This window comes from Malurus melanocephalus, unplaced genomic scaffold (genome assembly GCF_030028575.1).
Source record: "Malurus melanocephalus ecotype Western Australia unplaced genomic scaffold, MMel_1.1 scaffold_49, whole genome shotgun sequence".
Classification (NCBI taxonomy): Eukaryota; Metazoa; Chordata; class Aves; order Passeriformes; family Maluridae; genus Malurus; species Malurus melanocephalus.
The window spans coordinates 740,489-754,391 of NW_026623281.1; the positions used below are offsets into that span (position 1 = coordinate 740,489).

Sequence of the window (13,903 nt, forward strand, 5' to 3'; positions counted from 1 at the left end):
TAAGGATACTTTTGACAAGTAACAGGCATGGAAAGGAGAATCCCTCACACACATAGATCATTTCAAAGAGACTGTAAARAACAAATTAAACACAGCAGCTTCCAGGGAACACCTTTAGTCATAAACCCACACAAGAAATGATGCAAAGGAACACCTGAAACCTTTAGGCTTTGTCAGTGATGACAATCCCGTAACATGGGCACTTAAGAAATTTTCCATTTATAATTTTCTGCAATACATAAGAATCCCATAGGAAATAAATAAGAAAAGCTAGTTACCAAGTCTGGCACTAGATGGCAATGAATTTGAGCCATGAGATGCTCTGGTACGTGAATTTTCAGAGTAGTCACTGGAGTGTTTATGACTTAGRTCCAAACTCAGGCGACCTTGATGCTGGGAACTACATCAAAAGAAAAGCAGAATAGGGCAACGGTTAGAACTGGGCAAAAAAACCACAGTAAATAGAAACTGGACAACAAAAACTTTGSTTAGTCCCCTGCTACTGAATAAAATGAATGCTTCTCTCCTTCCCACTTCTACATTGTCCCRTCATTTAATGAATTAATAAAAGCCACAAGAATAATAGGCTCAAGTACTATAAAAAAGGGCAAAGATTTATCTGCTTTGGCAATTACAAGAAAAAATATCAGAAATTAGTTAAATGAAAAAATTAATTTGTCACTRTCAGTCAATGGAGCAGAGGAAAACCTAATCCAACAATTACTGAAAGACATGAAAGCAACTGGCACATTATTTATATACAACAACAGTTTTGACAATCCTGGATCAAAATAACACACAACAGCAGGATCTTTCWCTCTGCACTCTATCAAACTACCAGAAGCAATTTTGTCCTAATGAAAATAACATTTTAGGGAGATACAAATTTCAAAACACCTGGGATGCAAGTGCTGATGACATATTTGGCTGGCGACTGATGGGCAATTGCTGGTGTGAACTCTATGGCTCCAGGCAGTATAAATTGGATTTCTCATGACAGCAGTCACTGCAGGACATGGTGCTAAGCTTCTTGGTACCGTCCCTGCTTCAGATGATAAAAACACATTCTTATCAACATTATTAGCATACAAAGTACAATTTGAAATATACCTTAGGATTTTATAACTATTATTATAACATTWACACATATGATAAAGAGAAGTATTAGCATACAAAGACAATACTAAGCACCATACAACACCTGATACCACACACATTTAAAATCTGTTTACAATTCTATAATGAGTCAGTAATAAAGTGGTTTATATTACCAAAATGAAGCCACACACAGCATGTGATTTTAATACGCASAAGTAAATAAAAGATTTTCTGTTTTGAAGTGCAGAAGTTTCTTACCCAGGAATGAAAATTTTGCATTTAGCCATCCAACCAGGAAGCAAATTTACATTTGGCACTTGAACTGACTGCAGCTAAAATTATTGTGATTCCTCTCTTTTGATGCCTCAAAGAGTCCCATTTCTAGTGTGACCTTAAATTCTAGTATTTCAGTACTTATTTCKGAAACTTATTACTCAAGCTGTTCTTCCAAGTACACTCATCATTCAACACCAAACCAAAGTCTATCTTAAAATTTCCTCTTATATGAGTTGATAGCATTCAACACAATAGCAAAAACTTTTCTCATTTCAAGACATAGACTCATCTAATATTGTCTAAAGCAGGCTTGACTTGACTCAGTAACTGTGCAAAGGCATTATGCTAAGATAAAAGTTAAGTACATAGTTAGGAACAATAATTTTAATACTTTTTCTATTACCATTAATAGAAAGAGAGAAAGAAAGAGAGAAAGCAAGAGAAAAGTAAAAGAAATCAAAGAAGAGCAAAAACTTCTTGATCTGAGCCACTTTTGAGCAAGTCTTTACATTCTGTGAACTGAYAAGGACACCCTCGTTTAAAGCTGTCCATTGTACCAGATACACAGATTATTACCTTCATGCTCTCCAGTAAGAATAAAATCTTCAGCTATTTCTAGAATTTGCAGGAGTTTGGGGCTTTACAAGAGAAGATAAACTCATAAAAATAATCTTGATTTGAAATTCAAAATTAACATACACCTGCTGAAAACTAAAATCTAAAACTAGACACTAAATCTATCTGACAACACACTTMACAAATGCTTCTTGACTAATTCAAATTAACTGGCATACAATAACCTAATTACCTCCTTAAGCATTTCATTTAGTCAGTGCCAATTCAAAACCTGCTAACATGAACTTTAATACCAACAAATGTTGKAAACCCCAAATGTTTCCAATAGGCAGAACTTAACACTTTTCACTTCTTGAGTATCAGATATTTTTCCTTGGGAGTATTTCAGAAATTAAGCAGCTAAAGCCTGGGACACCTCCATTTACTTTCAAAACTACTGGAAATCTTGTCCCCCTAATGAAAAGGTTACACCTTGTTCTGCACCAATATATTGAGAACTCTGCACAGAAGCTGATGGAAACAAATCTTCAGCCAGAAGATGCTCAGCTTCCTTAGTGATTCTTAAATAGGTTTCCCTTCTTTACRGTTCAAAAGCTGAGCAGACCATGTTCAGACTACAACAGACCATGGGAATAAGCTTTGTGAGTTACATTTCTTCTGTGCTTAACACAGCTAATCCCCAGTATTGTCCAAGATGTCCAAGTGTCTTGGAGCACTCCCCAGGAGCTCTGGCACTCACCTGCTGGCATGCTGCCAGGGTATAGGGCAGCAGGCACAAAGCCATCGCTGTGCCTAGCAGAACGCTTTGGGGAATATGGTGCCCATTCCTGTAGCTCTGGAGACAGATGTTCCTCACTAGCTGGAGCRTATTTCTGCACCTACAAGAACACAGAAATTTGATCACAGGAAGTTGGAGATTCAAAAGAGTAATAGTCCAACTGAAGAACAATTAGCAACATCAACCTTTCAAGTTTCTGTTCCAGAATGCACCACCAGAGTGCTTCTTACACCCCTGCCTTTCAATGATGTCCTTCTAACCATTTTTCCTCCATCCTACTTTGTTACTGGTTTTTCACTATTTTGTCATCCTCTTATACCAACATTTGCAATATTACTGACACCTTTTGCTTCAATTAAACACACAACATTTAGTTACATTTCTCCTTTAAAATAATGCTTTCACAGAATATTTAAGCCACTATTGCCTCAAGCGTTTGCTATAGAAGATCTGGCTAAAAAGCCAGAAAGCATTTTCCTCTAAGCCTGCATTTCCAGGCACAGGTGGAGTAGYCTCTCTTTAACAAGCAATTCAGGTTTTAGAACCTCACAACCTCTATTCTGTGTGTATAACAAGTAGACAGTGGTGAGTTAAGAACACATGAGAATAGCTCAGATGTTGACAGTGATGCAGGAGAGCTGCAAGTGCAGGGTGTGGCACATGGCATTCACACATTTGAAATGTACAACAAAARTGATGAGACTGATGCATGTAAAAAWTGAAAAATAATTAGCRAAAAGKTACTTACAGTTTTTATACTASCAGTATTTTAATTAAATGAAGAGTTACTGAGAACTCAGAGTCTAAAAGGCAGAGGGGCCTTCCTAGAATCAGTACTTGATCATTTTCATGTCTGCACTAGTAATTCTTCCACCTTCTAATCAAGAATTAAAGCACACCTAAATTTATCAACTCACCAAAGTACACAAAATTAACTGTGTCTTTACACATCTAAGTAAACTGATGTAGCCATACCCAGTATGGCTACAAATTGAACTATGCTGTATTTTGCTATTACAAATACCACTCCAGGAGCGAATGCAGGCAGACTGGACATGCATGACTTGTCACAACAGCMTGATGTAGTAGCAATGGACAAGGGCAACTCCACCAGCAAAAAAATTTCAGAGTGACTGATGGCCTCATTTTGAGGCACAGTATCACTYGTGCTCTCTGGCCAACAACTTTAAAGTTAAAAAGCTCTGCCTATTTTCTGAGCGAAAAGGAGAAAGAGAAGAAAAATAAAAAAGAATCACAGAAACTAGTCTTTATTTAATCCTAGGAACAAAAATTAACTAATACATAAAAKAACCTTAAAAAAAGTTACAGTGATTCTATTACATAATTTCTTCTTTACCTTGAACCAACACCTACTTGGCTCCTGTGACACAGCTTGGGAAGTACATCCAAGCAACTGCAGTGTGTCCCCAGATATCCTTTTGGTCTCTTCAACGGTGCCAAAACCACCCACTCTGTTCCAGCTAACAAATCCCCTGGGCATAATTCCCCACCTACATGTGTCCTTGTCACAGCTGGCAACTCTTCACTCACTTATTACCCAGATACAAATATCATTACAGTTATAACCAGGATAGTATATACGCTTATGACAATGCACAACAATGAARAACAGGGCTATCAGGGCTAACTGATCAAGCTGATATTCTACATMAAGCAAACACCCTCTATTCAAATGTGCTCAATACCTTGGTTTTGTTTTGTTGTTACATATGTGTGCTAAAACATGACATTACAATATGCCCTCCTTCACTTGCAGTGCCGTTCTTGGTGAAAACTTTCTTGGTGACCTTTCGCTTAGCCATAGTGCTCTTCAGACCAAATCTGCTGATTTCAGGTACAAAATTAAACCTTTATACTTTACTCTAATTTGTTGTGCTGTTTTTGGCTGGGAAAGAGTTAATTTTCTTCATAGTAGCTAGTATGGACAGTGGATTTTTTTGAATGTATGGAACCAGTGCAGGCAATACAGGTATTTTTTCATTTTTGCTGAGCTGAGGCCTAAAGCTCCTCTCCMTAACTATTTTTMCCTAAAAATGCTCGGGAATGCATARGGAATGGAAACAGACAAAACACAAGAGAAGCAGACAAAAACAAAAGGCATAAAACCCTGCCTGTTATTCTCTTATACCAGTATTTTTGCGGGACATGGCTCTAACTCTGCACGACTTCCTATTCACCTCTGCCATCTGAATTGCTTCTAAAAGTCTGTGAACAGGATGGGATTACCCAGGTATAAAAAAGTAAGGGAAAAGAATATGAAATTCTAAGTCATTATGATGTAATTATATTAAAAGAAAAAAAAACACTTTTATAAACTTCGGTTTTCAGTTGGGAAAGAAAAATAAAAATTTCATCTGCCAGCTGAGCAAATCTGAGGCATTGGATCTTAAATGACATTATTGATTATGTCATTTTACATAATGCAGTCATGTAAAAAGGTTCTTCTCCCCAGAGCACAAAAATTTTTTCTTCCATCCACTCTGTCAAGACATGATCCACCATCTTCTCAAYAGGGTTGTTTATTCTAACAAACTATATGCTGATTTTGAACTTGYATCATATTCTAATAAACAGTTCATCATTATAGTATTATGTGCCTAACACCCTATGAATTTCAGATAAGATTACAAAATTATTTAGACACATAGAAAGACTTAGAGAAAACCAACACCTTTTTCCATTAAATTGTACAGTGATTTGGACAACCAATCTGACTTTGCAAAACTTCAGAAATCCTATTTCAAGTTTTTTTGAATCTGATGTTTTGCATTTTTAYTTAAGTCCTTTCAGGTTGTCAGAAACATACAAGAGCCCAGATGTTCCAACCAGCAGCACTAAAACCCAAGATATGGCAGCTAAGCAGAACCCTATCCTTCTGTCTGGTGACCACCACAGCCCAGTTAAATACTGGAACTCGACAAGCTGGTTTTGTACTTTGTGCTACTGCCAAGTGCCAACTGAGCCTGAGTTCAGGGGATCTGAATTCTGAGGAGAGRCTGTGCTTCTCCTGCTCTGGTACAYAACTGGGCACCCAAAACCACCCTGCTAATACACTTCACAGGTTCTAGTTTTGTGCTTCAATACACCAAGCTTCTACCTGTAGTGCAGGATTAGGAATGGGCACAGGGGTCATTTTATGCCTCAAAGCAGGAGCTGATTTTGGCCTTGGTCTTTTAATCTCTGGCTCTTCAACTCTTTGAAAGCCAATGTCATCTTCACAGGATTTCCTTGAAGATAGGTGAGTGCAGTCAATTCCCTCCTCCCGATAATAAAGGGCAGCATTCCTGCTGCGCCCTTTGAGGGTGGCAGAGTCCTGTTTAAGTGCCAAGGAAACCGGAGCYTGGGCGGTGGCGGGGCTGGTGGGTGGTGATCCTGTCGTTACTGTRGACTCTGATGCAGAGCTGGCCTGCTGTTTATGTTTAAATTTGATAGAGTCACTTCTCTTAGGAGGAGTTGGAGGAGTCGAAGCCACTTCAGCTTTTGATGGCTGAGGTGAATGGCCTGTCACCTGATTAGGGGAAAGGTACTCCAGTTTGGGAGGAGTTGGTGGCCTTTTGAAAGTATCWGGGTCAAAGATAGATTTCCTTTGTTTAGGCTTTTTGTACACAGAGAACTTTTCTGTTTCTGTTGCTGAGATATTAACCACGACTTTGGGCCAGGTGCCACCACTATGCTTAGCTCCATGTCCTTTGTCAAACGCTGTCTCAACCATCATACAGTCAGTTCCTGYAGGTTCATAAGGCAGTCTCCTGTTGTCCAAGTCAACAGCTCCATAGCCTTGGTCCCCATATGTCTCTGGGCTGAAGGAGCTGAGACTGTGTTCKGAATTACTGTGGCAACTGTGCACTGTGTTCCTGCGAGAGTCTACTCGTAACGTGYTACTAGGGAAAGGTTTGTGATCACAAAATGAGGCATTGCCCTGATCACTCTGGTCCTTCTTGCCATCCATGATGTCTGGATTGAAAATGTCAGTCTGGGTTGAGCTGTTCAGTTTCAAATTTCTTTTATTTTGTGCTTGTATCTCTGATGCATGAACTCTACAGTTGGATAYTTTTTCTGAATCCTTCAAATTTTCAAATATATTTTGACCACTCCAAGAGGAACTCTGAGGAAAAACCTAAAACAAAAAMCACATATTATTATTGTGGCTGATTTCTGTTTAGTACACCTCATATCCTAGCCTTCTTGATTTATCTGTACCTGAACATACACTTAATAATGTCTAACAATTCAAAGCAAAGAACATCAGATAAAATGAAACTAGAAAATTTTTTGTAATGTTTTCAAACAATTACAGAACGGCAACTCCATGTGGTGGCAAAAGTACTGAACTGAAAGTGAAGGAACCTGCATTCTACCCGCCTCTGATGAGTGATGCTAAGATAACTTTCCTTACCCATTTCTCCTCAAACATTTCATCTTTTTACTTCCTTAAAGCCTCAAGCTCTCTTGATCTGAAATTATGACTCTCAAAACCCACGCAATAGAATCCCATTATTCTGGGCCTAAACTAAAAACGAAAACCAGAATAATAGTTTTATAGAAATAAGCCTGAAAAATGACACCTTGTACTTAATCTTCATGATAGCAAAAGTTCAGTTTTCTGCACAACTTCCTCCTGACTAAAAGCTAACCTTCTTTAGTCAGCAGGAAATTTATCTTTCAGGTAAAAGAGTGCTCCAGCTCTGAAGCAAAACCCAAGAAGCAGCAATTGTGGTAGCAGTCAKTTTATGTGACCAGCAAGCAAATGGGAAAGAAGACAGTAAATCAATCTCAATTCCTACTAGATGGCACAAGACCCTTACTTTGGAAATAACTGTTGAGTGAGTCTACCACCAGTGAAATGCATCCAGGTAGTTGTCTTTTTCCTATTTTGATATATTTTTTTTTCATATACTCTTGTCTGAGCTACAATAATTCTGTATAAGTTAAAGAGAATTCTGCAAATTTAGCTTCTGCTACTCACCTTCATGAGTGACAGAGTAAGGGAATCCCTACAGTTTCGTAGCAAAGCTTCACATTCAGTAAGCGACTTATTATCTAGTGCAATGCCATTGATCTACACACAAAAGAAACCACAAYAGACATCTGTAAATCAAAGGCAACAGGTAGGGAGGATCTTAAGGTAGAGGATCTCTGAAACAGGGRAAACACGAGTCTGCACATGTGCACATCACTGAAGTGATGATGTTTGTGCTGATGTTTGTGCATTCCTCAGGGATGGAGAACAGAAAACTCCTAACTCAATCTGCTGCTCCTGCAGGGACACAGGGTAACACCCGTGCCCTCTGTGCAGTTGTACCAACAGCAACCACCTCCCCTTTCCCCCTGCATCCTGTAAGGCTGCAAACACCCCCAGGGACAGACCTCCTCCCCAAATGAAGGGATGCCTTTTTGGAACTGACCTTTCCTAGTCARTAAGAGAAACACAGATATCATTATGTGTACAACTCAAGTGCGAAGAATAAGCTAATGCTTCTGACAAAAATTGTCATATGAAATAAACTCAAGAAATAARCCACACATTATATTCGTCCCTCAGCATGCAAAAACAATTATTTAGAAAAAATATTTAGTGAATTTATAAAAAGGACTTAATATTGCTAAAGTAAAAAATTAATTGGAATGTTTGACATCTTAATGAGTAGCAACAATGATAACACTTCAAAAAATGAATTTAAAAGGCAAATGCCTCCTTAARACTTACAGCAATTATTCTATCTCCCACAGTCAGGGAACCCTCTTTGGCAGCTGGGCTTCCAGGCACAACAGCAGCAACAAATATTCCATTTTCTAGACTGACCCCACTATCTGAAATACACAAAAAAGAATTTGATTTTGCAATTCAAATATATTGCTCAAATGGCATGTCTGAYCTGCCAGCACAAGAATAAAATTAAAATTAAACCAAATTAATTTCAATTTCTGAAAACCCTTTAAATGAAATAACAACCAGAGGGAGAAAACAAGGATTTTGAATATGCCAGAAAGTAATATAATCACACAAAGATGGGGTAACTGGGTTTAACAGACTTTACACCCTCCAGAACATTCCAGACAGGCAGTTAACTAGATACAAATATTTAAAAAAAAAATCCAACTAAAGCACACTCAAGGATGAAAAGAAAACCTGTACTTACAGAATAAAGCTATTATCAATAACAGCATTCTTACTTTGCTAAAAAAATATTAAGGAAAAGCCCTGTCTAGRAGGCTGTAACAGTGTAAGTGTGATTTTAAGCAAAGGCTCAGAGAACATGAACCTTTATGTCAAGTTATTTGGCTGAACAAACATGTGCCATTTACATGTATCCTTTATAGTMATTACCTTTATGTCCAGAAACATTGATGTGAAGAGGTGTTATCACTCGYCCACCTAAAGACTTCCTTCTTCGTACCACCATATTAATAACACCTCCTCCATTTAAAACAGCTTTGATAACTTGCTTTTTGTCCTTATTGGTAAGATCCACATCATTTATCTTCAGCAGCCAATCATTCACTCTGGTAGACACACAGAATTAAGCAGGTCAATGTTGCAGGCACACTTTGCTGAACACAGCACATGAATAATATTCCATGAAAAAGCATGCAACAGAGCTGACCTCAAGGAACTAACCCTTCTTTATCTGAAGTTATTCATTCCTGAAAAAGCATAAAATAGCAGCTAAATGAAAACCAGGACTGCTAGTCTGCACTTCACTAGGAAAAGTATGTCCTCAAATCACCAATGACTACTTGTTATTTAAAACAACCTCTTCATACTGAGAAGAGTTCACTAAAAAGCTTCTGTCAACACAGAATAGGAGATGGTTCCAAATGATCCTTTGCTCTACCCTGCATTTCTCGTGCCCTCCCTCAATAACTTACCCTCATGTCTTTCCCAAACTTTATATAGATGGAGGTTTGACAAGATAATAATGAAGTAAATGATACATAAATGGGACACAGTGCAACAAAAGAACATTTCAAATCCTGTTGAGTTTTAAGTGCTGAGTCAAACAGTGTTTAATTTCTGTAATGCTCATAGGCATGGGTTGTCTTGGTGTGATTTCCCAACCAACATTAATAATATACATATGGGGAATGATAAGGAAAAGGAACTTCAAGAAATGAAAATAATGAAGACAATTTCCAACATGCTCATATTGAGTTTATTATGACCAAAAAACCAACAGGTGTCTCCTAAAGTTAAAGCCTACCTTAACCGACCATCAGCAATACTTCCTTTGTCTACTTTGGTAACAAAGATCCCGCAGTCTCCAGGGAGGTATGGCTCATTCACACCTTCTGCCACATCAAAACCAAGTGCTTTCAAGTCCATATCATCCTAGTAAATATTATTAACAAGTGATTCAACTGCACAGACAATGAAAAAGCAAAACTATTAGTTGTCAATTAAAAAAAGAGGAGATGGCAAGGCACAAAACTGATGGAGCTGGTCAGAAGCACTGAAAAAGCATAGTGAAAGGGGAATTATTATTCCAGAGAGAATTTACAGATGGTGATTCTGATGGATCAACATTGATACTCAGTTCATTTTATCTTTTCAATATGTATCTCAAAATATAATAATAGTAAATAATATTTTTAGTGTCAAAAAGGGAACATATTAGTGATTTTGTAGGGATGCACTGTCAGAACACAGACAGATTGGAAGTGCATAAAAAAAGATGACCCCCAAATATTGCAGTAAAATAAAATGGATTTAATTTGACAGCATTTAATCACAACAYTCTGTCACTCAGGAATGACAAAGAAATTCTAGTGTATACAGAAGCTGTTAAAAATTAATCACAATCTGGAAAACTACCCATGTGTTTTATGTGTTAAAAAAAGTTAACATTAGCAATGTGATGTACCAGACAAAAATTTCAAATAGACAAGCATACAAGAGTTACATACATAGCAGCAAAATAAAAATTCTAGATTACAATGAAAACAAAGTGAAATTGCATGGAGGAAAATATTACTAAGATAATGAGAGGAAGTAGAGGTTATCTGGATTGTTAAACATAAGAACTTTACTTAATATGCCAAAATAGAAAAGGGATTTAATTTCCTCTGCAGACAGGAGATTAACATCTCCTTTCATCCCAGATTTTCAAACTGAACAGTAATGTTGCCCTAAAAATACATGTTCATGAATAAATCCTTTTAATACTTTTAAATTTCTTATCAGCATATCTGAGCAAAAGTAGGAGAAATAGCTTAGTGTAAAACATGAACTGTTTTATGCATAGATTTTAAGWGTTGCTGCCTGTAAGGATAAAAGGTTGGCCTCTAATATCACTGTTTCCTTCACATGTTTAGTTTTGGCTGCMTTAGCACTGCCACATCTGCAGTGARTCACAAACTTAAAGAACAATATACTACATGGACCTGGGTACCCTGCAACATTACATGTAGGAACTGTATTTATAATGCACGTGAAGAAAAAGATAAAGTTTATATTYAACAGCTTGGTTTTATCAACGACTTCCATGGAGCTGTAACCGCACTTGCTGCCTACGTGTGCACCTCCATGGYTCCTTGCCAAACAACAATAAACAACTAAAAAGACCAAAATCACATTTTGAATCTTGCCTAGTATTAGAAGATTATAATTGGCTTCAGAGCTATTCAATACAAGCAGTGCATGTTTTTTACTTACTCTGTCTTTTTCAAATTCTACCACTTCTGTTTCCCAYTCCAGAGAATCTGTATCTATGGCTGAGTCATGGGAACTATGGGCCATCAGTTGACGAAATCTGGCTTCCTTTTCCAATTGATTTTCCATCTTTTCCCTAGGCAAAGAAAATTATTACTTGCAGACACAGACAGCCCCCTTTTAAATAAACTGAAAAATAATGTTTTGATTGTGATAGATTAATCCAGATTATATTYAGTTTTCTAAATCAAAAATTCAAGCTATATCAAAAATTTCCCTCAGCTTCTGTCTTTYCAATATTTTTGGTCTGCTATCAAATTTGGTTTTTATTTCTATGTATTGTCCTAACATAGTCTTTTTTTGCAATATTTTTACATGACTAAGTAGATTAACTAGGTTTAACACAACTAGGTTTCTCACATCTTCCAAAATGCATTTAACTTAACCTCAGATGGGCTCCATCAGTATGTAGGGCATCATATACCAGAGGCAAAACCTCTCCCATAAACCAGTGAGTAAACATTTGAGAGGAGTTAAATTTCTGTTCTTATTACTTCAATGAAAGGATCCCAAAAAGTGTAACTCAAGAGTACAAAGCCGGAGCACAAAGAGTACAAAGTCTCATTAATAAGATAAAATAGATACTGTCCAGCACAATAATTTCCATGATAACTAAAAAAATAGGCAATGCTTCCACAACAACATGAACACCTGCTGCCTACAGCTCTAACAACATGCGGTTCACTTAGGAACACAGCTAACAAAGTTTTTACCACAAACTTTCATGCAGTTTGATTGTTTCTCTAACGAAATGATCTCTTACTTCAGTTCCTTCAGTTCACGAATGGCATCRTTTTTCTGCTTTCTCATGTCGTCCAGATTGCGAAGAGCTTCAGCCAAGTCACTCACAGCCCGGTCTCTCTCCCTCCTTAAGTTGTCACACAAAGTTCTTCAAAAGAAAAAAGTTTCAATGTAGTTACTTAAAACCCTATTGAAGTAAACTGGTTTTACCACATTGTATAGTTAATGAAAATTGCAAAGGGCAGTTTCAAAAGGTATCTACCTGCAAAATAAAAAAGGACAAGGAAGAAAAAAAACTACATATGCYAGGTCTTAAGGAAATGCTTGTCAAGATAACAAATTTTCTGCATCCCTTTCAAAACCTTATTTCTACTTATCATCTTTAAACTAGCAGAAAAAAAACCCTTCCCTTAGTTCCCTTGATATCTTTAGTAGCAAATATGTTGGATATTCTATGTGCATGCCCCCACAGGTAAAGAATTATGTGCAGGACTATAGCCACAGCAGGATTAGGTATAGCATGCCTAAAAGAATGCACAATTGTCTGCTTCTGCACAGCAGTGCTGTTAGATTCAATGGGATTTACTAGAGACATTTTGGTTATGAAAGCACAGAAAACGACAAAGATCTTGTAAAGGTGCCCTCAACTTTTTTTAAAAATCATCATGGGACAGATAATGCAGAGAAGGTGCTGGCAAACTCCAGCCATGCTAGAAGTGCATCAGCTGCACACCAGRGGTAACAGAGATCACTCATGTATCATCTAGCAGTTGTTTACCGTATACTTTCCCTTTCTGCAACAATCTTATCCCGCTCTTGAAAGGCCCAATCCCTCCTACACTTGGCTACTTCTGCTTCCTGGACAGCTTCCTTTAGTTCTTGTGACATTGCCTCATATTGCTTCCGAAGCATTTCAATTTCTTTGTTTGCTCTCTCTATGTCTAGGGTAGCAGAATCTTGTATCTAGGAATTAAGAAACACAGATAAGTATTTTAGGCACAATTTTTAGGTACATATGCACAAACAGCTTTTACTATAGGTATATTGCCTGGTGTTTTCAATTCTTATCTTTTCATAAAAAATATTTGTTTATTTTAACAGCAACTTTGGGAGGGTGGGGGGAAAGATAAAACCTCCTGTAATGCATTTCATCTAGCAGCACACATTTGTATAACTACAYGAATAAGAATCCTCACTTCAAAACAACATCAGTGAATGTTTCATATTTCAGAGATGACATTCTGTGCTTCAATCTTGTTCTACTTAGCAAATAGAAAAAACCTTCAAGTGTATTTAGAAATCAGATACACAAGTACATTTATGTACAACATGCATTTCCTGTATTTATTGAAATAACAGGTAATAACACCTGTTATTTACCCTGGGACAACAATCCCAAGGCTTGGGATTCATACAGGTCCCTTAACTCCAAAGCAATAAAATTGAAGAGCAATGGAATTGAAAATAAGTTTTTATTTAATGCTTCTGGTTTTGATAAGAATTGCTTTATTCTTCAGTTAACCTGTCCCTCTAAAATTCTCTATTTTGAACAAGAGAGATGGTGACAACAGTAACACAAATACACAGAGAGAACGCCAAGCCTTGCAGCACAATAACAAAAGTCAACTGCAACAGTACAGCCCATCACAARCTGTGGGCTTCCAAACAACTGTGTGGGGTTAATTTCAAGACTACAAATGAAA

The 13,903-nt window shown here is 37.3% G+C and overlaps 1 protein-coding gene across 4 annotated transcripts in view; it reads right to left on the reverse strand.

Moving 5' to 3' along the window:
- The window catches only part of DLG5 (discs large MAGUK scaffold protein 5), a 93,258-nt gene that overhangs the window by 18,710 nt on the left and 60,645 nt on the right, over positions 1–13,903 (reverse strand). For 3 of the 4 annotated variants that reach the window (XM_057365184.1, XM_057365188.1, XM_057365186.1), the window contains exons 9-19: positions 12,979–13,163; positions 12,223–12,348; positions 11,403–11,535; positions 9,952–10,079; positions 9,078–9,253; positions 8,457–8,560; positions 7,716–7,808; positions 5,847–6,866; positions 2,690–2,828; positions 898–1,045; positions 279–400 (exon numbers count right to left, since the gene is read on the reverse strand). In XM_057365184.1, the coding sequence (XP_057221167.1) occupies positions 279–400; positions 898–1,045; positions 2,690–2,828; positions 5,847–6,866; positions 7,716–7,808; positions 8,457–8,560; positions 9,078–9,253; positions 9,952–10,079; positions 11,403–11,535; positions 12,223–12,348; positions 12,979–13,163 (2,374 nt within the window). The remainder of the gene's footprint in view (positions 1–278; positions 401–897; positions 1,046–2,689; positions 2,829–5,846; positions 6,867–7,715; positions 7,809–8,456; positions 8,561–9,077; positions 9,254–9,951; positions 10,080–11,402; positions 11,536–12,222; positions 12,349–12,978; positions 13,164–13,903) is intronic. The other variant, XM_057365185.1, reaches the window with a different exon arrangement.